Consider the following 24,266-nt stretch of genomic DNA (forward strand, 5'->3'; position numbering starts at 1 on the left):
GGCACTCCTGTGCAACTTTTCTCACTCCAACGGCTCTAAAATCGATCAGCACAAATGGTTCCTCTAGAAATCTAAATTGGAGCTTGAAATCCTCAAATGGGTACTCGTTGTTAAGAAGAAGAAGGAAGAAATTCACAGCTTTGCATCAAAACCGGATGAGGCCACTTGGCCTTTCCCTGAATTTGTGTTGTGTAGACAAGTTTTCATTAATTTAAATTTAGGCATGAAGGTATTTTTTAGGGGAATGAGTGTAGAATATAGAAGATATAGTTTGTAATTATTTTAGTTAGGAAAGGGTACTATTGTATTTTCATGTCAAGTTTTTTGTTAGAGTTATGAAAAATTATAATAATTGGTTAAAATTCTATTTATGAACAAAATTTGGTTAGTTTTTCAAATTTCTCAAGATTCACAAATATGCGTGGTATCGAAATATGACAGGCACTGTGTTAGAAAGGAGTTGTTGGGACGTACTTGTATAATATCAGCCAGATGTAGACCGTGGGATAATTATTAGGATTCATTATCTTCCTCCATTGACATCGATCGAAATTGCCAGTGTGACTAAAAGAGAGGCGAATACAAAGAGACAATCACTTGCAATTGTTGCTATCATATCATGTGGCCATATGGGGACCAAAATGTTGACCACTGCATTTGTCTATCACCTCATTGGATTCATACGCCTCCCTTCATAGCTCAAGATTTCATGTTCTATCACAGATTTTAGGGTTCATGAATATATCTCGATCAAGAACCGATATTATTTCGATTTTAAGGTTAATTTATGCAAAAATTGTTATAAAAGAGTGAATCTGTAATGATCAAGAACGGATTTTACTTTTGGATTTTTTTTTCCTAAAAATAATTTCCATACGTGCATACACGTTAAATGGTTATTTTTAGTGTTGTGACATCCTTTCTACACTTTTGCTAGAGGAGGTATTGAGTTCATACTTTGCATCGGCTGAAGGTTGTTTTATTTTGTTTTTATTTTTCATTTAAACCAACTCCAAGTGTGTCAATTTGTAAAGGAAATTTAACTTAGCTTATGATAAAAACAAGATAAAATGGGGCCAAATATTATTGAATTCTAAAAGTGCATGATGAGCCCTATTAAAGTATAATATGAGGGACTTACTTGTCCCTACAATTATGATTAATGAACTTTTACCGTTCGAATATTATCATCGGTAGTCGTTTATTTTTTTTTATGATCGTCTCAAGATCATATCTTTAAAAATCATTAATTTGAAGATTGTTTAGTCATATATATATATATGTGTGTGTGTGTGTGTGTGTGTGTGTGTGTGTGTTAAATCAACCAACGATTTTGATAACAAGTAACATTTTCATGATGAACCATCAATTTGTTTTATGCATATGAATAGCTAAAAAATCTCAAAATTGAATATTTTTTTTGCAGATATCATCTTAGATGATGATAAAGAAAATGAACATTCTTATTATAATGTTCGAACAGTAAAAATTCGTTAATCATAAGGGAGGTGACAAGTAAGTCCCTCAATGAGAGAATGCAAGCATTATCCCCTGTCAAAACCTCTAAATAATAATATAGACTTAACAGAAACCACACGTCAGAGATGGAAAACATTATCCATCAAAATCATGATGATCAACCAAATATTCACTTGTAAATATAGTTGTTATTTGTTTGCACCATAATCCAAAATTAATATCATTAGCTCATGTGCTTGCTTCCACCAACTTTGATCTCGAAGGTACAAGATCCAACATGATTTAATCTACAACAATTTTAATTGTTAGTTTTACAAGTTAGCAATCGGTAATAACTCAAGATATCGTGCTCTATGTAAGTGTGTATTTATATGTACACGATCTTCTAACTATATCTCAATAATTCGTGTATTTCTCTTCTCAAATGATATGTCACATGAGGACGTATATATAAAGAAATGTGAATACCTAACCCTTGGGATATTGGATGTCCATGTCCACTACAATTTGACATTTGGATGATAGATTTCCGTCAAAAGGAAAACAAGAGGAAGGAACCAGTGGAGCACAAGAAGGTATGTAGAACTAGATTTAGAAAGAACTTCAACTGTATGGGGCTATTGAGTTGTGGGGGTGGGTTGGACCCCAATTCCACATTATAGGTTGGGGTGGGGCAGAAATTGAGAGGATTGTCTCCACTCCAACCGACTGGGCCTGTAGAAGCTGATCAGAGCTCAAAGTTGGTGGCATTTGCGGCATGTACTTGGCAATTGGCATGGAGAGGGAAGAGAAATTTTACATGAATTGGGAATATTTGTTATGTAATTATTCTTTCACGTGTTATGTTATAGACAGTGTTTAAAAAGATCGATAAGTAAGTTTGTGGAATATCAATGGATATATCGATAACGATGTTGATATCAGTTGTCTTCGATAGAAATAATGAAAATTTGCTAAAAAATGTAGAAATTTAAAATGAAATTTTAGGGAATGTCAAACATTAGTTTGGATGAAATATAAGAGTTTCTCCGATATTTTACCAATAAATAGAAAATATGGGCAAAATATGTTGCTTTTAGCCTATATTTAAGAGTTTCTTCGATATGGGACATCACCTTCCATTTCATATCTTTCTTTGATGTTTTCACAAAAACATTGACCGTAACGAGGAAATTTCAAACATTGGTTACAAATAGCGATAGATTAGAATGTCACACTTATAAATTACGTTAATAAACAACAAATGCACACGTTATAATCTGAACACAATAATAACATGGTGTAGCGGTGTTTTGGATGCATTGAAAATTATCTTTTATCTCTCTCGAGGATAGTTAAGACAATCACCATTAAAATGGTACAACAAAGTAGATGATCAAGCACGATATCTTTTGGCAATCTTAGTGATGGGATTGGGAAAGGTGACAAAAACTTGAGAGTTGAGAGAGGACCCAGTTTAACCTAATTTGCTTGCACTTCCAAACAAGGGAGGGCTTCTATTTATGCAGATATGTAGTAAGGCATGCATGTAGAGCTTCTTCCACAATTTGAGAGAGAGAGAGAGAGAGAGAGAGAGAGAGAGAGAGAGAGAGAGAGAGAGGGATGTGGACAAATACCAGAAGACCTAATTTGCAGACCCACCACCGTCCCATGTGCATGTGGAGCTGTTTCCATATATATATATATATATATATATATATATATATATATATATATATTATATTAGATATTATATTTTACCCTATATGTTCATGAGTCTCCCTCTCTCGCTGAAGCAATCGCAATCGATACCACTTATTTTCACTCGATCATTTTCAGTGCCTTACAGTTTTGACACTACCCCTATGTCTCTATTATTTTTGTCGCAGTTCTGGTTTTGATCAAACCAACAACAACCCTTGATTTGTGCTCCCTAGCTAGAAATGGAGATTTATTTTATTTAAAACGTTATATGATTCATGACGAATACTAACAACATTTTTATTCGAATTTTTTACTCTTTTTCTTATCCTATAATGTTTCTGGATAATCTTAACTGTTCATTTTTTAGGCCATCACCCTTTAGAGATCAAGTATGTCAAGAACCATTGTTTAGTCACTTAACAGCTATCCAAGAAATAAAAAAACTATATTACTCAGTTAAACACTTGAATTACACCAATGTTAATTAAACGGTTAAGAACGCTTTTTGATTCCTGCCATCCTACAATATTGCAAGATAAGTAGAAAAGACGGGAAGGAAGAATGGTTAGGTACGACTCAGAAGGTTCGTAACATCCCCTCTAATACACATACATGGTAAAGTTAACGATATGGCTAGTTTTGTATGTATAAATAATACTATTGTTCCCCGTTTATTGTTGATCAAAGCTACTAATCAAGATTTCTACTTTTCTATCTTCTTAAGGGCGCACATATACGATAGGAAGCAGAAAAGTGTTATTCACGCACTTATTTTTATCTCTCACACATCCATATTAATTTTAGGCCATTAATCATTTTTAATTCATTCGGTCTGACGGTTGAAAATTAAAATTAATGAAAAGTAAAAATAAGTGTGTAGATATGAGTACCATAGGAAGAAATGAAGTATGATATCCACACACCCATTTTTACTTTTCACACATCCCTTATTAATTTATATCATTTCATATTCTCCAATTCATTCGATTAATGATCGAAAATTTAAAAGGTGTGTTAAAAATAAAAAGGTACGTGTGAAAGAAGAGAGAGGATCCTTGCCAGATTCTCCAATCACATCCATTCATTGTACATCGTATAGTTAGACGGATGTGATGTACAATGAACGAATGTGATTTGAGAATTCTCAGCATCCTCACAAAGAGGATAAGGTGAAAGAAATATCTATTGGTGTGATGTGGTGAAAATTTTGACAATTGCCATTTGCTTGGGAACAACACTGTCATTCAGTCAATTGAGATTGCAGACTTTGATAGAAGGACTGAGACTTTGGGCTCCAAAAACAGTCAAATTGCATTTGATTAGGACCGTACGATATGGGGCCATAAACATTATATCACAAATTTATTACTATATAATATATATGCGTAACATCAACGGCTAGTAATTAAGCATTATTATACATCAAGCATCTAATCAGATGCATGCATTTCAAGGGGTAGGAGGGTTTAGATAGCTACTGTATTAGACTCTTGGTGCAATAATTTTTCGGTCCTTGTATGCGTTGGATCAATTAAAATTTGAATTCAAGGTTAGTTGGTTGATTTCTTTGCCAAAATGACAAGTTTCATGATCATAAATAGGAAAGTAATCATTTGTTTTTAGTTAGTAGGGAAGTTTTGTTACTGAATATAATTAGGTGCACTAATGTGCATCCATCAACCTCAAAATGGAATTTGCAATCTTAACACGTCTCTTTATATGCAAAGTTACTTAAGCTTTAACACATGAGCAATATGTATGGGTGACGGGGGAGCGGATGAGATGTTAGGCTCAATTTGTGAGTTAATATGCTCTGATATCATAAAAGAAGTTGAGGGTCCATTATAAAACCAATGTACAATATACAGAATAACTCATCTCTTTATAAGCACATGCTAGGTCACTTAAGGAGTAGAATTATCTCCCTTCCAAATCCCCTATCTGTCCCTCCTCTCTCACTTTCCTCTTTTTATTTCTCTCTATAAAAAAAAGTCAACACAAGATACTGATGTCATTTAATCGTGACTGTTCAAATAGGAGGAGACTGAAAAAAAGGAGAATATGACGGGAAAAGAATCTTACACTGTCCCTTAATTTCTCGATAATTCACAGTCTAAACAACGCTACCTTTGACTTGTGTGTGATTTGCTCCCCCAAACGGTGGTGAACAACCAAGGATAGCCTTCTTAATTCTATTTTTTAGGAGCTTAATTATGTAGTATTCATTGATCAAGTTTTGTCTAAAATATTTGGCAATATGCCTCATCCAACCTCCTCCTTTTGGCAATACGATGCTTATTTTAACGACGCACCCTTCCCATCCAAGTTTTGATGAGGAAGTCGTGAAGGTTCCACTCTCGCATGTAGTAATTCATTTTTATTTCTAGTGCTTGGCAGTTGGCGCTAGAAGAATATGTAATAAGAGATGGAGAAATATCATGGAGTCATTGATGCCAATAATTCAGTGCAAAATTACCAAATTCAAATCCAAGATAAAAGATCCCACTAATTGCTTGGGGACATTGGTCCATGTTTTTGTTTTTAAATTTGCAAAATATTTGTAAATTCACCACTTGTGGCTGTAGTATGTTTCAAGGGTTGGACTGTTCGAGCTGGGTTCATAATGTCGTGAGATAGTTTGGTCCATATATAGTGGAGGTGTTAGAGCACAACAAGGATTTCCCCCTAGTACAAGAGGACCATGAAGGACGCATATTTGGTGTTTATGAGTTGTTACACTACTAGTTTCTCATCCAACACTTGTACATTTCATACATAAGATTGGCTTCAACTGATTCCAGAGGCGAAGCCACATAGGAGTAATACTAGGGAGATTGAGTTTGCAGACAAATTTTTTAAATTAAAGAACATGGAAGTTGATGATTAGATTATTAATTAAACATTGATAAACATGTGTATTTTCTATTGGTGACACATCATTTAACTTGTAAATTTTGTGTACAAATTTAATTTTACTCAGCTATATAGTGCCCGAGAGCATGCTCCGGCTCAAATTTTGTTGGCCATGTTGTTTTAATTATCTTGTTGTATTTGCTCTCAGTCTAAAATTTCTTATTTGCATCTCTCTACATGTAATAATAACGCTAATTTTCATTATAAAATGAATGAATCACCCTAACTAACCAATAATAATACTCTTCTGTCTCTATTGTACATATAAATTCTAGAGACACGACAAGGACGTCACATATGAATTAAAATCTTGACTTCGCCCCTGAATGTATTTACCCTCTCATTCTAAAATATAAACGGTCTAAAATAATCCTACACAAGAAAAATATAACCTTAGCTTATCATGTTGTTAATTAATCTTAACAATGTAATTATTTAGATTATCACATATATAAGGGTACACCGTAGACCGTACATCAGAAGACAACTTCCAACACACGAAGCCTCTGAACAGGAGGACAACATCACGTCAGATACATCACACAGTAACCTCCGCGTACTTTCCACAACTCACCACTAGCGTTCCGCAACGTGGCACCCGCTCCACCAGATTCTCTCCTCTCAGCCGATAAAATTAGGGTGGCCGACAGGGCGACAGTCCCGCTCCCCTCTCGCCGTCCACGTGTCGTCAACCAACGGCTCGATCTTATTCCTCTCCCACGGTTTCACAGTATTTTGATATTCGTAAGGCTATTTCGGTCTTTTTCAGCACTCCAAGCATCGGTCAGTGTCGCAGTGTCATTTGCGTGTGTCGTGGGGCGAATTTGGTAATTTCCGATAAAAATAGAATGAGTTTGGGAAAGATATGTGAGAGGGATATTTGTCGGCGTTCGCAGCTTACAATTTCTTCCTCCCTTTCCAACGCTCCGCTCTCTCTCTCTCTCTCTCTCTCGCTCCTCACTTTCTCTCTCTATAATAACAACTCAAAACAGTGTGTGTGAGAAGGAAAAGATTGCACACTCGAAGTACGCAAATGTGAGCGAAGTTTCCCGGAAAATTCAGCAATTCCATCAGCTTTTTTCCCGGAAAACTCAAAAATCGATCAAATTTCTCGGAAAAATTCAGCAGTCTGTCAACTTGGGTAATCGAAATGCAAGACATTCATTCGGTGAGAGGTGGAGGGAGGTTCTTCGGGGGCTCGGGAGGAGTAGACCCGCGGCTGAGACCGCATCAGCACCCGAACCAGCATGCCTTGAAGTGCCCGCGGTGCGATTCTCTCAACACCAAGTTCTGCTACTACAACAACTACAACCTCTCCCAGCCCCGCCACTTCTGCAAGGCCTGCCGCCGCTACTGGACAAAAGGCGGCGTCCTCCGCAACGTCCCCGTCGGAGGCGGATGTCGCAAAACTAAACGCTCCAAGACGAAAAATTCATCTTCGTCATCGCCGATATCATCCCCGCCGCCTCCTCCACCGCAACCGAACAGCGCCGATCAGAACAAATCCAGCTCTCGTTCGAGTAGCGAGAGCTCCAGCCTCACTAACACCACCGCGGCCGCTGCCACTGCCGCCACGGAGGCCATCTCAGAGCCGTCTTCGACCGGCTCCGCTTCAAACTTACTGAGCAATATTCATAATCCGGAATCCAGTTTCTTCATTTCTCAGGGCGGCGCAAACGGTGGCTTTGAGCCTGGCGCTTCGGCGGCAGCGCTGCTAGATCATAGTACGGAGATTAACGGAATTTTCTCGGAGATCGGGAGCTTCACCAGCTTGATCACTTCTTCCAACGACATGCCGTTTAGTTTCGGAAACATCAACGGCTCGCCGTTTAATCAGCAAGGCAATCATGATCATAATCAAGTTCATCAAAACCAATGGGGGCAGCAGAACCAGGGAGTGAAGATGCAGGAGATCAGCGGTGGATTGCTGGATCAGACGGTGCAGGTGGATCTATCAGTGTTCCAAAACAGATCCCACGGCGGAGGAGGAGGAGGAGGATTTGGATCGTTGGATTGGCAACCGGGATCAGGTGATCAAGGTTTGTTTGATCTTCCTAACACCGTTGATCAAGCATACTGGAGTCATAGTCAATGGACTGATCAAGACCACCCTACTCTCTACCTCCCGTAAAATCTCTCTCTCTAATTAACCATCCATTAAAAAAAAAATTAATCTCAAATTTGGTTAATAGAAATTTAAATTTGAGAGGGTCTTTTTATGAAAATTATGAATATATAATGTAAATTTTTTATATAATTATAATTTTTTTTCTTTGGTGTTTTTTTTGAGGTTTTATTTGATGATTTTGGAATGTTTTTTGGGTTTGCTCTTGCCCCTTGAGGCTCATCTGCAACTAACTTGGTGTTAGTGTTTAATTTTAATTTTGTTTTTTTGGGTTTTGTCTCTCATGTATTTCGATTTGAATTAATCAAATATATAGAGAGAAATATTATAATTGCTTACTGTGATCTTTGTGTTTGGGATCACTTTCTTCCTTAATTTCAGCTTTTTTTATGAAATGTTGTTTTGAATTTACGAGGAAGAAATTCGAACTTAGGTATGACCGGACGCTTCGATCTTGGTTAAGATGGCGTAATCTAATTCGCGTCCTGCGTCGAGGACCTCAGTTAAGTTATTCATATCTGCAGTATTTATCTAGTTACCGACTACCACTGTTCTAAAAATTCCCGCTAGCACCGATTAGGCGTTAGACGGTTAGCCAACATTTGAAAATTAAGAAAGGACGGCTAGACCTGCTGAGATGTCTATTTAGTCCGTCTAACATCCCGTTTAGATCGTCTAGCTTGTCCAGACTCATCTAGGCATTCTATTTTCATTATGTTTCAATAATTCATAATATATATGTTATTTTATTTTGTAGTTTATATATATTTTAAATATAAATTGATATTTATTTACACAAAATATAATAAATTTATTTAAATTCGCCTAGTACATCTAGGCATTAGGTTTTAGCCCGTCGCGGCGCCTAGCTTACTACAAACTCAAGTACGAGAATACGAACGGTCCAATTTAATCAGCTTGCTTAACTTCAGTCATGCTTCGTTAATTTCAGTTAATTTACTCATATATGCATAGTCTATGTAGTCACTTCCTAATTATAATTAGTAGCTCTTTATTAAAACAGGCACTTAAGGATTTGCTACGTCATCAAGGATTAACAGTGAAATGGCGGTAACTACTAACTAGGTTGCATTTAGGTTAATTATTTTTCATTTATCATCATTAAATAAATTTAAATTTTAAAATTTATGAATATTATGGCATAATTTTGAAAAATAAATTATCAAAACTGTTAGGACAAAATAATTTTAATGAGATATTTATTTTTATTTTTAATTTTGGCGGGTGTTGATATTAGTGTACGGAGGAGTGGTGCGGGGGGCAGTGCGCGGGCACTGAGGAGAGTCAGTTGGCAAATTGGTTAGGGGAGTGGGGGCCCACTTGGATCGGGAACTGGATGTAGTCCCATGCGCGATTATGACTCCACGTGGCGGAGGGGATGGGGAAGAGGGGAGGTTTGGAAGATAGTGGAAGTGGCCACGTGGGCCTGCGCTATGGGCCAGGGACTGAGGAGGGTCGGTTTGTCCTGGCTCTCTTCTGCTCTCTGTTGTAGAGTCGTATTCACGTATAGTCACTGGCAACTGAGTGCTCAATCGGGAAAAATCTTGAATGCAATCGGATTATATTATTTATCGTGTGACGTGAGTGATACTGAGAGTGACGACAACATGAAAATGTAAGAGTGTACTCTTATACTCTAGTTATGTATTGAAACCTATCCATATGTAAACTTGATTTGAAAGAAACTTATCATAACTACTAACTAGAACGTCACAACAGTCATATATTTTACGTTTGATCGAGTACTATCACGTGTGAAAGTTGCTTATGGTAGCATTACTAGTGTATTGCTATATAGAAATCTAATTGTAGATAAGTTTTTCCCCCCAAACTACCTAATTACTCTCTTTAACTAAAGGAACAACTCACATGCTCCTCGTGAAACGCTAGGAAGTCAAACCTGTTGTCTTTAGTCAATAATATAATATTATGCGTAAATGTTTTAATATGTGACATTGTATTACTTATCTATTACACCACGAAGATATTGGTGTTTTTGTTACACATAGACAATGTTTGAAACTTCTTCGATACAGTCGATATTTCTGTGGAATATCGGAAAAATTAGAGAAAGATTTGAGAAACTAAATTTCACCTCATATATGAGAAACTCTAAATTTTCTGCTAACCGACAAATTTCATTGATATTTTCGAATCTTTTAAATATCGGAGAAACTCTTATATTTCGTTTAAACTAGTGTTTGACATTCTTTAAAGTTTTATTTCAAATCCCAACGTTTTTTTTTAGCAAATTATCATCATGTTCATTGAAGACAACCAATTCAATATCGATATTTTTACAAATTTACACCTCAATATTCTACTAATACTGATATTTTAAACAGAGCTACTTCTCATCAACGAGAAGAGATTCTCTCTGGATCTCTTCCACCAAGACCACCTGTTCAAGTGATCCAGACCTTTGAAATTTCATCCAATGGTTCACTTGTTTTGATTTCTTAAAAATTATAATAATCTTTGACCGTTGGATGAAATTTCAAAGATCTAAATTACTTGATCCGATAACTTTGGTCTCTCCTCCTCGTCAACTCTAGTTCAACTAACGGATGTGGATTAGCAGATAGACATACGAACATGTGCATGTTGGAGTGAGCTGTGGAAGATGGTGGAGATGATGACGTGGATACTATGTGGTGATGGACCCATAGTAGGTTAGTTAGGTGGGTTGGTGGGGACTGGTAAAAACGGGTACTACTGAGTGGGAAGGGAGTGGGGTCCAGATGGGCAAGTTCAGAACCGGAAGTGGCCTCTGACTCAGTGACTGACTGACTAGAGCTCTTCTCTCCATGAGTCACGCATTCGGTGTCCGTGTGCCTCATCAGGTTCCTCACAACTTGCAATATACATGCATAAACTATGGACTTCAAATTTATATGTTTTGATTAGGCTAACCATGCCAATGATATTGAGATAAGGGGAAGGTTATGGATGACTTAGGACTCAAGGAATATAATACTTATGTATTCTTGTAAACGAGTGGCGGAGTCAGAATTATATATGAAGGTACGTTGAGTTTTGAAGTGAGAAGATTTTTGTTTAAAGTTTGATCTTATATCGGAGAATTAAAAGACTTTTGCACATATTTATAAACATTTGAGTTACTCATTCAAGCGAGAAATCATAACTTTCTTCATAGCACAAATAGGTTAAATCACATTTTGAGGCCAACCGACTCCCGTGCTCCCACCTCACGAGCTTTGATGTGATGTGAAAATGCGTGTTAAGAGTGTTAATTCCACTTCATGTTTGGATAATATCATGGTTTGGTGACTCTGCTCTTGTTATCATCAATTATTGGTCATGTTTCAGTTTCCACATCTCCTTAGTGGTTGCACATTCAAATCCTTGACCTTTTCATCGCATCACAATTTCTACATCTTCTTAATAACAACTCAAAATTAAACTAAACAATCAATGGTACTTTGGAAGGAAATTAAAACTCTAGTATAAAGAGCAGACACGTTGCTTTGAGTCATGATTGACTGTCCTAATTCAACGTCCTCGATAAGATATCAATCGAAATTGTTTGCGACGCATGTGCAAGCTGCACTGGTCCAAGCAAGCAATGGTCGATGAGCGGGGCACAACAGTACGCTACCATAACTGTAGCCCAGATGATCAAGATGTGACCTGTTTTCCCTTTCTTCTTGCCCAAGAACTGCCATTAATGACGAATAAATAGGCCATGGACCCTGTTGCGGCCAAGCAACAATTTGGCATGGATTGTGACTTCACATTGCAAGTAATTAAAACTTAGAAGAACCTCACACAGTTGGGCAGATAGGCTGTCGTTGGCTTTTCGTTTTCGTGACGTTTATCGATTGACATTCACAGTTTGGGATGTTTGCCATAGGGATGTCTACTTTCAACCAAACATTTGAGCCTTCTGAAAATGGAGCTTGGCTATATAAGAATTTTAAGGTCATCAACTTGAGGAGGAAGTTGGGGGCAAAATTTATGGTTTTGACCCACTGCGGTAAGTATTGCATTTACTTACAACGGGTTTGTAGCTCGTGTTGTTCCGACTGCTTATCTTTTGCACCTGAAGTTTTGTGTTTGAATTTTCTTCTATTAATATTGCTTGTATCATGTATGGATTAATTTTATTCAGTTATTAATTTCCAACTTCTAAGCTTCTCTTAGTATTGATCTAGCTATGTTAATAAATCAGTTTGGTGACGGTTTTGAAAGTGGGACTATATATATCACACTCCGATGTGTATTACCAATCAACTTATGTTACAACACATTACGTAGGTCCATGACATATCAAACCATGAATTAGTAACACTACGTACATTGTGACCATCACAAGCACTTAAAAGCTTTTCATAAGTCCAAAGATTTACAGAAGCATGCTCATCAATAATCTTAGGTTTCATTTGATGTCTATGACTAAATTAGAATGGATGATTTTTCATTTTAAGGGAATGGGACATGAAAAAAATTTATCCGTCGTAAACTTACCATTTTGTGGGGGACTTTCATGGATAACTTGAATTAACGAGTAATCCATTCTCTATCTTCAAGTTGGACTCAATTTTTCACACTCTCCTTCAACATACCGTCGATATAGTGATTGATTTATTCACTCAAATCCAATCCTAGATACCGAACGAGGCCATAAAATTCACTTCAAGTAAACAATAGGACATGAAATTAATAAAACTGCATTCAGCAAACCTTGATGTATGCAGAAATCCAAACATTTTCAAATGGACTTGTATTATGATGTTATTGTTTACATCAGAGTATGTGTGTATGATCTATAAGGCAAGGCTGCACAAGGCTTAACATCCCGGACGAAAAATTAAAGCAAAGAAAATTAAGTGTGTGTGTGTGTGTGTGTGACATTCAGAATTTGCAGCAGAGAAATCGCATCCCCCAGTGCCGGTGTCGGTGCCGGTGTAATTGTCGATGGTCAGCGCTCCCCATTCTCGCCGGGCTGCCATTCCATTCCGAGGATAATCTGCTCGTCATGTCAAAATTCAAATAGAAAAACTACATGAGATTATCCACATACTACAATAACTGAGAAAATATTTAAGAGCAAGCAGTAAAAATTGGGGTTAGTGAAGTTAAGAGAATTTACATGGGAAAAGAGAAAGACCGAGAGCTCGTTGTGCTGCTGCTCGACCGAAAAGAGATGCTGCCCGACCGAAGAGAAATGCTGCCAAAACCCGGTATTCCTCCCGAGTATGAAATCGAGCCCGAAGGAAGTTCGTATGCAGAGGAACTGGATTCTCCGCTGCAATGCTGGTGCCGTTGACTCGATTCTGCTAGGCCATCTGACAACCCATCTTGGGACGAATCATGCCTCAACATGTTTTCCATTTCTGAGGCATGAAACTCTTCGCTTCCGCTTGTATTTTCTAGGCCACCTTTTACAGAAGCATTGCTTGTCCTTCTGTTGTCACCCATTGCCTTAGTTATAGATAATCCCATTGAGTTTGCGCCCAAGACTGCGTTACTTGGACCCTAAACAACAAGAAATCAGAAACGGAATCAATTAAGTATGTATGAGTAGTGTATGGCTAAGATAGTTCCAATATGTATGTGTTCGTATTGCTCGATTTATGCAGTGTTGATCGAGCATTAATTCGTGCTGGAAGTTTGCGAGTCCAGAGAATGACACAAACGTGACAGTGAAGAAACTAAAACCAATCTCTTGACTCTCCATCTTTTATAATGTTCGTATTACCAATTATCACATAAAAATTTTCAGAAAATGACACAAACTTTAATGGTCTCTAAACGCGTAAAATAAAATCCAACCGGTTGGTAGGATTTGCCATCCGATACTGACCCTTAAACCTAATAAATTGTAATGTCGTCGGTGGCATTAATCTCCTCCGACTGTTTAAGACATGACAGATGAGCATATTATCCTTCAATACTTGCAACCTAATTTGTAAGCATTTTCATCCTACGTACTCACTCGAAGTGAAGCGTTAGTTGACAGTTTTCCGAAGTTGCAACAAATAAGATTTTATGTTCAAGGGGATTCAGTTCGAGCAACGAAATATTTAGCGACTTACCTGTCTAACCAAAAACACTTTTTCGGATATGATCTTCTTGATTGAATGATCATTTGATAGATCATCCTTTTTACAGTCATTCTCATCGGTTGAAGTGGACGACTCCGAGTCCAGGGATTCTCTAATTGACTCGCTCTCGCTGTCCGGTTCAGAATCAAGTATCCAAGCAATGCTACTATGATAGAATTCACAGTTTTCTGCGGAACACTTATCTTCGCATCGAACTTCCTTGTCAATGCAGATATCCTTGAACAACTGGTAGTTGCTGCTCCCTTGAAGGAATGCAACCAACTCTGGCAAGTCATAATCCATAGCAGCCTTTCTAGCAGAATCCTTCCAAGCTGCGCAATCACTAGCTGTCACGGCGTCGCTTATAGCGCGCATATTCTGACTATCATCTGGATGTGGATTCAGAACCACCTCACTGTCTTGACTTTGCAAATCAGAAATGAACAGATTATCATTATCGTTTGAACTAGTACTTTTTTCCACCTTCAATCCCTTCATGACTTCGGAACTTTTGAACTTGAAGGACTTGTAAACAGGCTGGAAGACCATGGTTGAATGGCCATCCATGGACACCCTATTGAACTGCTAATCAATACGAAAGAAAAGCTAAAACTTATTTTGCTATTAGTAACGAAAAACAACGAGACTGGTATTATGCAACTGATCAAATTAATAGGTCAAATAATTTTCCATGTCAAGAAACAATTAGTGCACACATAGGTTTTTTCGGGCGGTGATATAGAAGGTTTGGAACTACTTTGACACATCCTGCTCAGTAATGCCAACACATATTTTGCAGAAACTTGCATTTGTTTAAACTAACGTTAAGGAAACAAAATTCAGACACAAAATTTTGAGGTATATTTACTTTGGTTAGTATGAAATCGAACCTTTATCCTTCGTAATTTCATTCTGATTTCCCTTTTGTTCGTAAAGATTAAATCTTAAAACTGTTGTAGTGTTGCAACTATTGCTACTCACCTGGCAGGTGCAAAACATTATGAAACAGAAGGCTCCACCATTTCATCAGAACCTTCTCCAAACAATAATCCAGATTTTAACAATCCTTCCGCGACCTGCATTAGCGAAAATCGTACTTCAGAGGCAGGGTTTTGTTTCAACAGATTAAAACTTATGTTGTTTAATTTAATCCACGTAAATAGAAGTCAAGAATACAGGTGAAATTGGAAAAAAAAAAATCCTGACACAAAATTACCACAGGGAAATTAGGAGGAAGCAACTATTGCTACTCACCTGGCAGGTGCTAAACATTATGAAACAGAAGGCTCCACCATTTCATCAGAACCTTCTCCAAACAATCCAGATTTTTACAATCCTTCCGCGACCTGCATTAGCGAAAATCGTACTTCAGAGGCAGGGTTTTGTTTCAACAGATTAAAACTTATGCTGTTTAATTTAATACACGTAAATAGAAGTCAAGAATGCAGGTGAAATTGTAAAAAAAAAATCCTGAGACAGAATTACCGCAGGGAAATTAGGAGGAAGCAACATAAGAACTTGCAAAAAAGCACTTTTATATTCAAATAAAAAAGCAGAATCTGGCTTACGAGGTTAGAAGATGTCCAATTCTTCTTGTCTTCTAAAAGCAAACAGATTTTACTGAAAACTCTTCATGATTAAATGAGCAAAGTGTAACCAAGTTGGCTGAAGCAGGGTAACTCTCTTCTCGAGAGTTCGATTTTCCTCCTGTAATTTAGATTAGATCAGAATACCGCTTCAATACAAAGAATGAATTTAAGAGATAAGCATCCTGAATTTGGACAGTTTTTTACCAGAAGCAAATGCAGAAATTTATAAAACTTCCAAACTTGTGTAACAAATCCAATGAAAAATTCCCACATAAGCATTGCTTACCTGGCAATGGGAATTTGTGTATTTGTGCTAACACACATGGTTGGGGTTTTAATTACTTGTATTAGGTGAATTGAACATCACATGTAACACTGGTTTAAATTTCTTCTCCCAATTAATTTTCTGGTTTATGTTACCCTCTTTTTCAGGTTAATACATTAAATAAATTGCCAAAAAGAGAAAAACCCATGATTCAACGTTTCTTCTTTCAAAATTTTCTGGTTATTTGATGTACACCATATGAAAGATGACAAAAGGACACCGCGGGAATTTACACATTCAGCATCCGAGCTTCGTTTTGAGCCCATGATACCCTTTTGCAAAGAGCGCGACGTCCTGGTTCAAAAACACAATTTTACTATTATTTACGATGGATTTTAGCTATCCAAGGTTGTTTAGACTTCCAAAACCACATTTTAAAGTTTGTAATAAAACTCAGACTTTTTGTTTAACGTTTGATTAATTTCTTTACATTTCCTAAGACTTCTTTGTACATTTCCTTAGACTCCCTCAAGCTTCCCAATGGTCGGTCTAAGTCTATTTAAGCCTTGTGGCTGCTATTGTAATCATTAATTCAATATTAATCAAATAACCTTTTGGGTGGATTCTATAAAACTTGATTCTTCGATGGTATATGTTTTTATCCCTCTACACTTGCCTCTGTCATTATTATATAGATGAGATGTGGAAGTAAAACCTTTGAGGAGGAGAGAATGAAAATGACACTCTATAATCTCATTGTATATACGTGAATTAGGCCAATTAGTTTGAAAGAAAAACCACCGAAATACCAAAACAACACATATTTGGAAAATAGAATTCTCAATTACGAAAACTTTTCACAACCTGAATTACTCAACAAAAAATCATTTAATTAGATTATAATTGATAAACAAAACTACCTACCTCTCTTATCAGTCCAGAACAATCCGAAGCAGATTCTTCAGTGCTGCTCTGCATCTACATATATACTCAATCATAATGCAGGTATTTAGAATCGAGAGAGAAGCTCGCAACTAAAGCCGTTACAATTATTTACATCTGTGCTTGAGGTTTTGTGTTTGATTTTCTCACTCCAAGTACCGTTCGTATAAACGAAAAATGTATCCAAAATCCAAGATATTGAGGCTGTTGAGTCATATATAAAGCATTTTTAGAGGAAGCTAACCGTTGCAGAAGGAACATGACAATTAAAAGGACAGTTAAAACATTGAATACTTATGAAGGAATGAATAAAGCAGGAATTTATAGTAACTGAACTGTCACTTTAACCAACACGAAATCTTGTAGATTATGTTTCCTTGGTGACATCTCCCTTTTCTTTTTCTTTTCCTTTTCCTTTTTTTTTTGGGATAGTCCCACCTGTCCTGCTAAATAAGTACAATTATCTGCTATTTAGTACCATTACAAGCGCAAGTCCTTCAAGAGCAAGTTTTGGAGTTGACCACAATTTGAGAGAAAAGAATGCCACGTAGTTTAAATTTGTAAAATAAATGACACGTAACCAATAAGAAATAAGTACGTTAATCAACACTTAAGTAATAATTTAATCATTAATTTTCATGGTATTTAGTTAACAAAATTTAGATTAGTCTCTCTAGCATTAGGAGCCAACATTACAAAAAACATAAACTCAGTCTTCGAAAGCAAGAGTCTTTGGAACAAACAACAACAATAACCGAAGATTGAATGAGAAGTCTAATTTTTATGATAAAATTTAAAAAGCGTCTTTGAAAGTCTAAACTGTCTCAAATGGTTAAAATTAAAGGAAAATTAATGAAAATGACTTGAAAACTTTGAGTTTCAACGATAAGGACAAAATAAAGGGTAAAATGAATAGTACCAAGATTGACTTTTTAATTGAAAAATATGATTTTTCGTTAAAGTGAACAGCACTGGGAACTTTTCGTTAAAGTTTCCGAAAATCAATTAAGTATCAACAACACAATTATAAAAAAGAGAATTTTAATGAAAAACACTTAGTACTGTTTACTTTAACAAAAAATTATATTTTTATGCTAAAAAATTAGGAGGCAGATTCTCTGCCCTCTCACTTCCCGTGCCCTCTTATTTTGTGTGATCACGGTTAAGCCATATCAATATTTTATAATGTTTTTTTTATAGAGATAATAAAACAAAAAAGAATAGTAATATAAAATGTTGACGTAGTTTAACCATGATCACACAAAACAGGAGGGCATGGAAAGTGGGAGGGCAAACAATCTGCCTTCAAAAAATTAATTATGATACTATTCACTTAATCTTTTATTTTATTATTTTTGTTAAAACTCAAAACTTTTAAATCATTTCCATTAATTTTCCTTATAAAATTTTGACGAGACACTGTGACTAAAATCGACCACATAGCAAAAAATCTCCAATTCAGAGATTTGAAAAATAGTTATTTTGGCCAAGTTTCCAATTTCATTGAGAAATCGGTTGTCCGAAAAGGAAACAGTTTTTGAAAACACGGTCTGCGACTGTGCCACTCACTCTCTCTCTCTCTCTCTGTGTGCAACTTTTGATTTTTGAATTTTATTTTCAGAAAGAAAACAAATTGGGGAAGAAGGAGGATGTACGACCCGCAGCACTTCCTGGAATCGCAAGAGAATTCCAGCAATTTCGGGGACCCAAAATCCTGGCTTTCCGGGGATGCCAACTCGTCCCCGACCCACCACTCGACTCAGTCCTCACTCGCTCACTCCTCCACCGCCACCAACAGCAATCTCGATCGCGTCCTCTTCAAAGACCTCGTCGAGATCGTCCCTCTCGTCCAGTCCCTCATCGTAATTCCTCTCTTTCTCTCTCTTGGAATGTGAATTTCAGGGCTTTCTGGGATTTTCTTTCCAGTGTGTTTGGTTGCCGGCCGAGAAAATTTGGGAAAGTAGCCGTTACTGGCTGGGTTGGGATGAATTGGGTAGTTTTAAAGATTGCTGCTTTACTTGCTTCTGATTGGGTTTTGAAAAAATTGGAATGGGGTTTTTGAAATTAGTGATTTTTTTGCTTCTTTACTCACAATTTCATTGAAAAAATCTTTCAGGATCGGAAAGCTAGCAGTTCGTTTACGCGGCGGGGTTCGGTGGCCTACACCAAGACACCTTCAAGAGAATCCTTATCCAAAAAAGTATGATGTTTCGGTTTTCTGAAGTTGTGATTGTTAATCTCTATGATGAACAATGGCATTCTTTAATTTGTTACATTTACTATGCACACAAGTAATGCTTGCTACTCAGATTGTTTTGATAGCTTTATTAATTTAGGAACAATCAACTCTGATCTATCATGGAAAGTTGTGTGCTTTTTATTAGTGTTCTAGTTGCAGTAAATCCAAATGTACTAAAAACTATCTCCATTTTACTTTTACATTGATGGCATGTCAAACTGGTGATGTTGAACTACTGTTTGTTGTCGTTCGAAGAGTTTGATATCTGAGAGTTTTTCAAGGCCTCAGATCATTTATTTTCCTTTATGGTTTGTTTGTTATGCATATTCCTTTTATGAGGAAACAAGTAATGCAATAAATATTTGAATTAATGCAAAATCTGAGAAGTTCATTCGATTCGGTGGATTATTGATGCCAAATTTCCATTACCAATCATCCTTGGGATTTCATTTTGATTGTCAAGCTCTTGCTTTGTATGTCAATTCCATTTTTTAAGGGTTTTAAAGTCTTCTGTATTTCTAACTTCGATCAATTTAATTTCTTTGCATGATTCATCAAATGGGTTCCTAATGTTCCTCTCTTCTTATCTTTTAAAGGTTGAACAAAAAGGGAGGAATGCGGCTCAATCCATTCCTGCAAGACAGAAGAGGGATCATGGAGACAAGGACTCATGCAAAAATGCTGGCTGCCTTGATGCTGGCAGCTTTTCAAGTTTTTCCTCAAGGGCTTCGGCAGCGGAAAAAGAAGAGTTGGATACATTAAGGGTACAAGTTGATGATTTGCAAAAGAAAGTATCAGAGAAGGAGGAACTTTTAAAGTCATCGGAGATCTCAAAGGACCAAGTGGACGCTGTTCAAGCAAAACTGAATGAAGATAAGCACCAAGTTGCAGAAAAAGATGCGGTAATAAAGGCTGCTAAGCAACAACTCTCTGATGCAAAGGTATGTGTGCATCACTTGGTGCCATGGCATTGATTAGAGATTTCTCATCATATTTTATTTCCTTGTGATACCTAATGACATTAGTCATTCTGGAATTTTGACCTAGTGAATGTGGTTGTAATGTTAGTTGTGACATTGTTTTTGATTTTTCCAAATAGGCACTATTGTTTGAAAAATTACCCTTGGTAATGCAGAAACAGATCTGTGTTCTTTATTATTTTATTTAATGTTCGGATCTTCTTTTTTACTTTTGATTTAATCTAGACCACAACATAGCCGCTTGCCTAAAATGGAATATCATCAAGGACTCTCTCTCTCTCTCTCTCTCTTTCTCTCTGATGCACACAGCACCTCTATTTTGCAAATTATAACGTTATTAACATCTGTCGTTTTTCACAGATTAAGCTTGCAGACAAGCAAGCTGCTTTGGAAAAGTTACAGTGGGAAGTGATGACATCCAACAGGAAAGTGGAGAAGCTCGAAGGAGAGCAAGACTCCTTGCAAGGACATATTTCGTCATTTATGCTCCTATTTGAAAGCTTGATGAAAGCTGATCCCATTGTATACGGTGAAGATTATGATATTTCAATGCGTACTATGGATCATCTTCCTCACATTGTAAGTTCACAACCCCATCCCCTGGATATGGTGGTTAATTTCCTTTATATATATTTTTTTGGTTCGTCCTGTCATTTGTTTTATTGTATGCTAACTAATTGCTCGAGACACCTCTATCGTTGCAATCAGATTCCTGTATCATTACCGTTAAATTTTCAGATATCTGTTGTTCATTACTTGCTTATTGTGTGTGGTTAACCAATCGCGTGTGTTGAGAATTGTTTGTTCATGGGTATCTGCTTGTTGGATGCTGCATTCCTTGCAACTTAAAGATCCTTGCTTTAATGGACAGGATGATTTGGATGAGGCACAGATGAGGAAAATGGAAGAAGCTAGAAGAGCATATATCGCTGCTGTTGCTGCCGCAAAAGAAAAGCAAGACGAAGAATCTATTGCCACTGCAGCCAGTGCCAGGTTACATCTTCAGTCATTAGTTCTCACATGATTTAGGTTTAGTGCCACTAGGTATTGACCGGCTTTGCGTTGCGGTAGTTTGCATAATTATTGTATATTTTTACTGTATTTCTTCCCTTTTGCTGGGTTATGTGAAATGCGAGTCTTTTCTTGTTTATCTAGTTTTCGGCATGATAGAGTACGGGATTTTTTGTTGATAATCGTACGTGATTTCTCCAAAGTTACAAGCACGAACATATGAACCGTTAATCGCGATTGTTTTATTACTTACACTAGACACAACAATTTGCTTATGCTTAATCTAACCTCATGGGGAAAAAATTTGACAAAAACACTTCAAATTTCAGAATCGACAGCACTGAAAGCCGATGCAGCGAGCCTTGTGCTTTCTTAAGTCCATAGCTTCTGATATCGGCATTTGCACAGGACTGCCATTCCATTCCCTGCCCAACCTGCAGTCATGATTTTACCAAACATTATCAGGAATTAATCATGTGTTAGTTAATTGTCTAACAATACTATAAAACCAATATATATTGTAACGTACACCGGAAACGCGAAAGAGCCTGTGCTGCCATCCGATTGATTTGAATCGCTTGATTCAACTGACACGGTCGAACGATCCTTGACATCTCTACTCGGAGGTGGTTCTTGACCCGAGCGGTTTTCCTCTTCTTCCTCGTGCTTTGTAAAATAATTATATTTCAAGAAAAGAAGATATAAGGTAGATTTTTTTTTTTTTTTTTTATGAATACACTTACTTTTACACGAAAATCATCATTCTTTCGTACAGATAAATCGTGGTTTATAAAGAAAATTTAAATTGCGTATTCTTTTGAAATAAAAAATATAAACTTAGAAACATAAAGAAGGTTCTCTACCTTTTGGTCAAAGATGATACATTTTTCATCATTTGTAGGGTAAATATCATAAGCCTTTTCAGTCAACCTCTTCTCATTGCTATGCCTTTCAACTGCTCTTGTATCCTCCCCATGGCTAAGCTGTTTTGATCAAACAAAAGCAAAAGAAATTAACCAAATAAATTTTTTCCCTTTCTCTCAGTAATCAACATCGTCGCAATTCACTAACCTTCCGATTGGCAGGCCTCGGTGAGTTTCTTGACGCGCAATCTATGGTGTTCGACGCTTCCAGTTTGCCGTTTTTCACAACTTCAAATGCTCCATCTTCTTTAAAGCAGAACACTATATACTCCTCATCTGAAAAACGTGGCCTGCAGCTTGTGTCTTTAACTTGTTTAGTACTGTGTCTTAGTCGTCGCTCTCTGTCACAGTTTTTTTGCCTAGACATCTTTTTCCCCGTCTCATTGCTTCTGCTTTCGCCCAGCATATCGAAAGCCATGTTTCGTATTGGCAATTGCGGCGTTGCAGGGCAACATTTATCAGCTGGTTCATCATCTATATAAACAAAAAAGAAGAAGAAAAACAAAAAAGATTACCCGATCCGAAATAAACTACGATAATTAAGAACAAATATCTACTATGGTGTTTTATTTGAATGTTTTATCGATTTGTTGCGCTTACCCAAAAGAAACCTGCAAGCCAAGAAACACGAAGCCCAGTCCTTCACGCGCCATCTCACTAGCCTTGTCATTGTCCATGGTGTGCTGCACATTTTGATTGTCTTAATTTGAGAGAGAGAGAGAGAGAGAGAGAGGCAAAAATCAAATGAACTATTTGAATTTGAAAAAAGGGGATGAATGACCAAGGGAGTTACAGTGTTAATCCATAATTAGTACTTAGTCAGTTATGTTCCCAAACATTGTAAGACGAAAAAGAAAAGAAAATTATTTAATTATTATGGTTGACAAACCATCCCCTAATTAATGCCAAAAACAAATCGTTGTACATTAATACCGGTGTAATCGTCACACCGAAAATTATTACTTTATGATCTAATGTCGGTGACATTGTATCCAATAATCGCGTCCATTTGGTTAGTGGAATGAGTCCTTGCAATGCAAAATTCTCAAGCAACCCTAAACATGCCGGTGCCTCCTGTGACCGGCAACACTAACTGGTGCCTCCAGTGACTGGCAACACTAACTGGCGCCTCCATCCAGTTAGTACCTAAGGGGGGAGGAGATTGCATTTGGTCTAATTATACTACAGAGATTGACTTCATATTGGATAACATTAGGTTTGTAGCCATTGATGAGGCCGGCACATGTGTATAAGGGAGCATTTGGGTTGGTTGTCATACTGCTCTAATATAAAGGAGACTTCGCCGGCTTTGCTCACATGGTAAATCTTTCCCTTGAAGTTGGAAAGCTAAATAGCTGTTTGTTTCTTTACAGTTTATGGAAGTGATCCTTCTTCTGTGTTTTCTACTGCAACTTGAGCAAATCCTTGCGATCATTGTAGGGTAAAGATTTTCAATTAGAATTATAAATTATCATTTATCTCGTTATACAAAGTTCGACGTTCGTGGTTCTTTTCTATTTGGTGACTTGCATCTCGTGCCTCTACCAGTTTGTTCTCAGCAGCATGCAATTAACTTGATTCAATGAGTGAAAGAAACAAGACCGCCGTGGGCGTGGGGTTTAGAAGATAAATCTGGTTTTTCGTTATATAATTTTGTGTCAGCACACCCTAGTTTGTGCGGAAGCTCAACCAGTTTAGTTTTGGGGCGTTCAGAAGATGACATTTAAACCAACCACTTGTTTGCATTGCATTGTTAGGTTGCTGATTCTTCAGAAACTTGCAAGCCCATAGCGAATCTACAAAGACAAAACTGTTGGTGTTGTATACGCTGTATCGTTGTGATCAACTCCGATATTAGTTAATTTGTTAAACCCTAATGTTGTTTCTTTACAGACGTCGATGACAACCAATGCTATTACGGATAATGTGTTGAAATTTTTTAGACCGACGGACCCGGGAGCCCCACTTCAACGATACTGATACTGATTCCAATTTTACCACCTGTCCAATCCATCAGGTGTTGGGTTT

The 24,266-nt window shown here is 37.0% G+C and overlaps 4 protein-coding genes across 15 annotated transcripts; 2 read left to right on the forward strand and 2 right to left on the reverse strand.

Annotated features, from left to right (window-relative positions):
• The first annotated feature begins 6,945 nt into the window (after positions 1-6,945).
• LOC137710627 (dof zinc finger protein DOF5.4) lies at positions 6,946-12,367 on the forward strand. Of its 7 annotated transcripts, none has more exons than XM_088695364.1 (3): positions 6,973-8,202; positions 8,616-8,702; positions 10,567-12,367. In XM_088695364.1, the coding sequence occupies exons 1-3, from the start codon at positions 7,226-7,228 to the stop codon at positions 10,682-10,684; spliced, it is 1,182 nt and encodes a 393-aa protein (XP_088551490.1). In that variant the 5' UTR covers positions 6,973-7,225; the 3' UTR covers positions 10,685-12,367. The 7 variants fall into 7 exon arrangements, with proteins under 7 accessions (XP_068305803.2, XP_088551490.1, XP_088551491.1 ...); XM_088695365.1 differs by lacking the exon at positions 10,567-12,367 and adding an exon at positions 9,459-9,797 and having other exon boundaries at positions 6,974-8,202; XM_088695366.1 differs by lacking the exon at positions 10,567-12,367 and adding an exon at positions 9,225-9,278 and having other exon boundaries at positions 6,974-8,202.
• Positions 12,368-12,934: 567 nt separating this feature from the next.
• Positions 12,935-17,381, reverse strand: LOC137709755 (uncharacterized). 5 transcript variants are annotated; one of them, XM_068448733.2, is made up of 7 exons: positions 17,068-17,381; positions 15,858-15,996; positions 15,544-15,635; positions 15,271-15,365; positions 14,281-14,871; positions 13,335-13,720; positions 12,935-13,211 (listed from the first exon to the last, which is right to left on the reverse strand). In XM_068448733.2, exons 4-7 carry the CDS (start codon positions 15,286-15,288, stop codon positions 13,097-13,099), a joined length of 1,110 nt encoding a protein of 369 aa, XP_068304834.2. In that variant the 5' UTR covers positions 15,289-15,365; positions 15,544-15,635; positions 15,858-15,996; positions 17,068-17,381; the 3' UTR covers positions 12,935-13,096. The 5 variants fall into 5 exon arrangements, with proteins under 5 accessions (XP_068304834.2, XP_088551495.1, XP_088551498.1 ...); XM_088695369.1 differs by having other exon boundaries at positions 14,281-14,874; XM_088695372.1 differs by having other exon boundaries at positions 14,281-14,863; positions 17,068-17,377.
• Positions 17,382-18,509: 1,128 nt separating this feature from the next.
• Positions 18,510-21,452, forward strand: LOC137711415 (protein MICROTUBULE BINDING PROTEIN 2C). 2 transcript variants are annotated; one of them, XM_068450654.2, is made up of 6 exons: positions 18,528-18,633; positions 18,707-18,947; positions 19,202-19,285; positions 19,921-20,265; positions 20,665-20,883; positions 21,176-21,452. In XM_068450654.2, exons 2-6 carry the CDS (start codon positions 18,735-18,737, stop codon positions 21,326-21,328), a joined length of 1,014 nt encoding a protein of 337 aa, XP_068306755.2. In that variant the 5' UTR covers positions 18,528-18,633; positions 18,707-18,734; the 3' UTR covers positions 21,329-21,452. The 2 variants fall into 2 exon arrangements, with proteins under 2 accessions (XP_088551499.1, XP_068306755.2); XM_088695373.1 differs by having other exon boundaries at positions 18,510-18,947.
• A 910-nt stretch (positions 21,453-22,362) lies between these two features.
• On the reverse strand, positions 22,363-22,908 carry LOC137711416 (protein BREAKING OF ASYMMETRY IN THE STOMATAL LINEAGE-like). The gene is made up of 2 exons (XM_088696158.1): positions 22,839-22,908; positions 22,363-22,712 (listed from the first exon to the last, which is right to left on the reverse strand). Exons 1-2 carry the CDS (start codon positions 22,906-22,908, stop codon positions 22,363-22,365), a joined length of 420 nt encoding a protein of 139 aa, XP_088552284.1.
• Positions 22,909-24,266: the final 1,358 nt, after the last annotated feature.

The sequence above is a fragment of the Pyrus communis genome, chromosome 6, assembly GCF_041283825.1.
Source record: "Pyrus communis isolate YQ-2024b chromosome 6, ASM4128382v1, whole genome shotgun sequence".
Lineage (NCBI taxonomy): Eukaryota > Viridiplantae > Streptophyta > Magnoliopsida > Rosales > Rosaceae > Pyrus > Pyrus communis.

Coding starts and splice junctions, on each gene's coding strand:
- LOC137710627 (XM_088695364.1), top strand. CDS start 7,226: ATGCAAGACATTCATTCGGTGAGAGGTGGAGGGAGGTTCTTCGGGGGC. Junction 8,203..8,615: donor CACCCTACTCTCTACCTCCC/GTAAAATCTCTC, acceptor TGAATTTACGAG/GAAGAAATTCGAACTTAGGT. Junction 8,703..10,566: donor GTCCTGCGTCGAGGACCTCA/GTTAAGTTATTC, acceptor TATTTTAAACAG/AGCTACTTCTCATCAACGAG.
- LOC137711415 (XM_088695373.1), top strand. CDS start 18,735: ATGTACGACCCGCAGCACTTCCTGGAATCGCAAGAGAATTCCAGCAAT. Junction 18,948..19,201: donor CTCTCGTCCAGTCCCTCATC/GTAATTCCTCTC, acceptor AAAATCTTTCAG/GATCGGAAAGCTAGCAGTTC. Junction 20,884..21,175: donor TGGATCATCTTCCTCACATT/GTAAGTTCACAA, acceptor TTTAATGGACAG/GATGATTTGGATGAGGCACA.
- LOC137711416 (XM_088696158.1), bottom strand. CDS start 22,908: ATGACAAGGCTAGTGAGATGGCGCGTGAAGGACTGGGCTTCGTGTTTC. Junction 22,713..22,838: donor GGCTTGCAGGTTTCTTTTGG/GTAAGCGCAACA, acceptor TTGTTTATATAG/ATGATGAACCAGCTGATAAA.
- LOC137709755 (XM_088695369.1), bottom strand. Junction 13,721..14,280: donor AAGTGTTTTTGGTTAGACAG/GTAAGTCGCTAA, acceptor CTTGTTGTTTAG/GGTCCAAGTAACGCAGTCTT. Junction 13,212..13,334: donor CGGTCTTTCTCTTTTCCCAT/GTAAATTCTCTT, acceptor CATGACGAGCAG/ATTATCCTCGGAATGGAATG.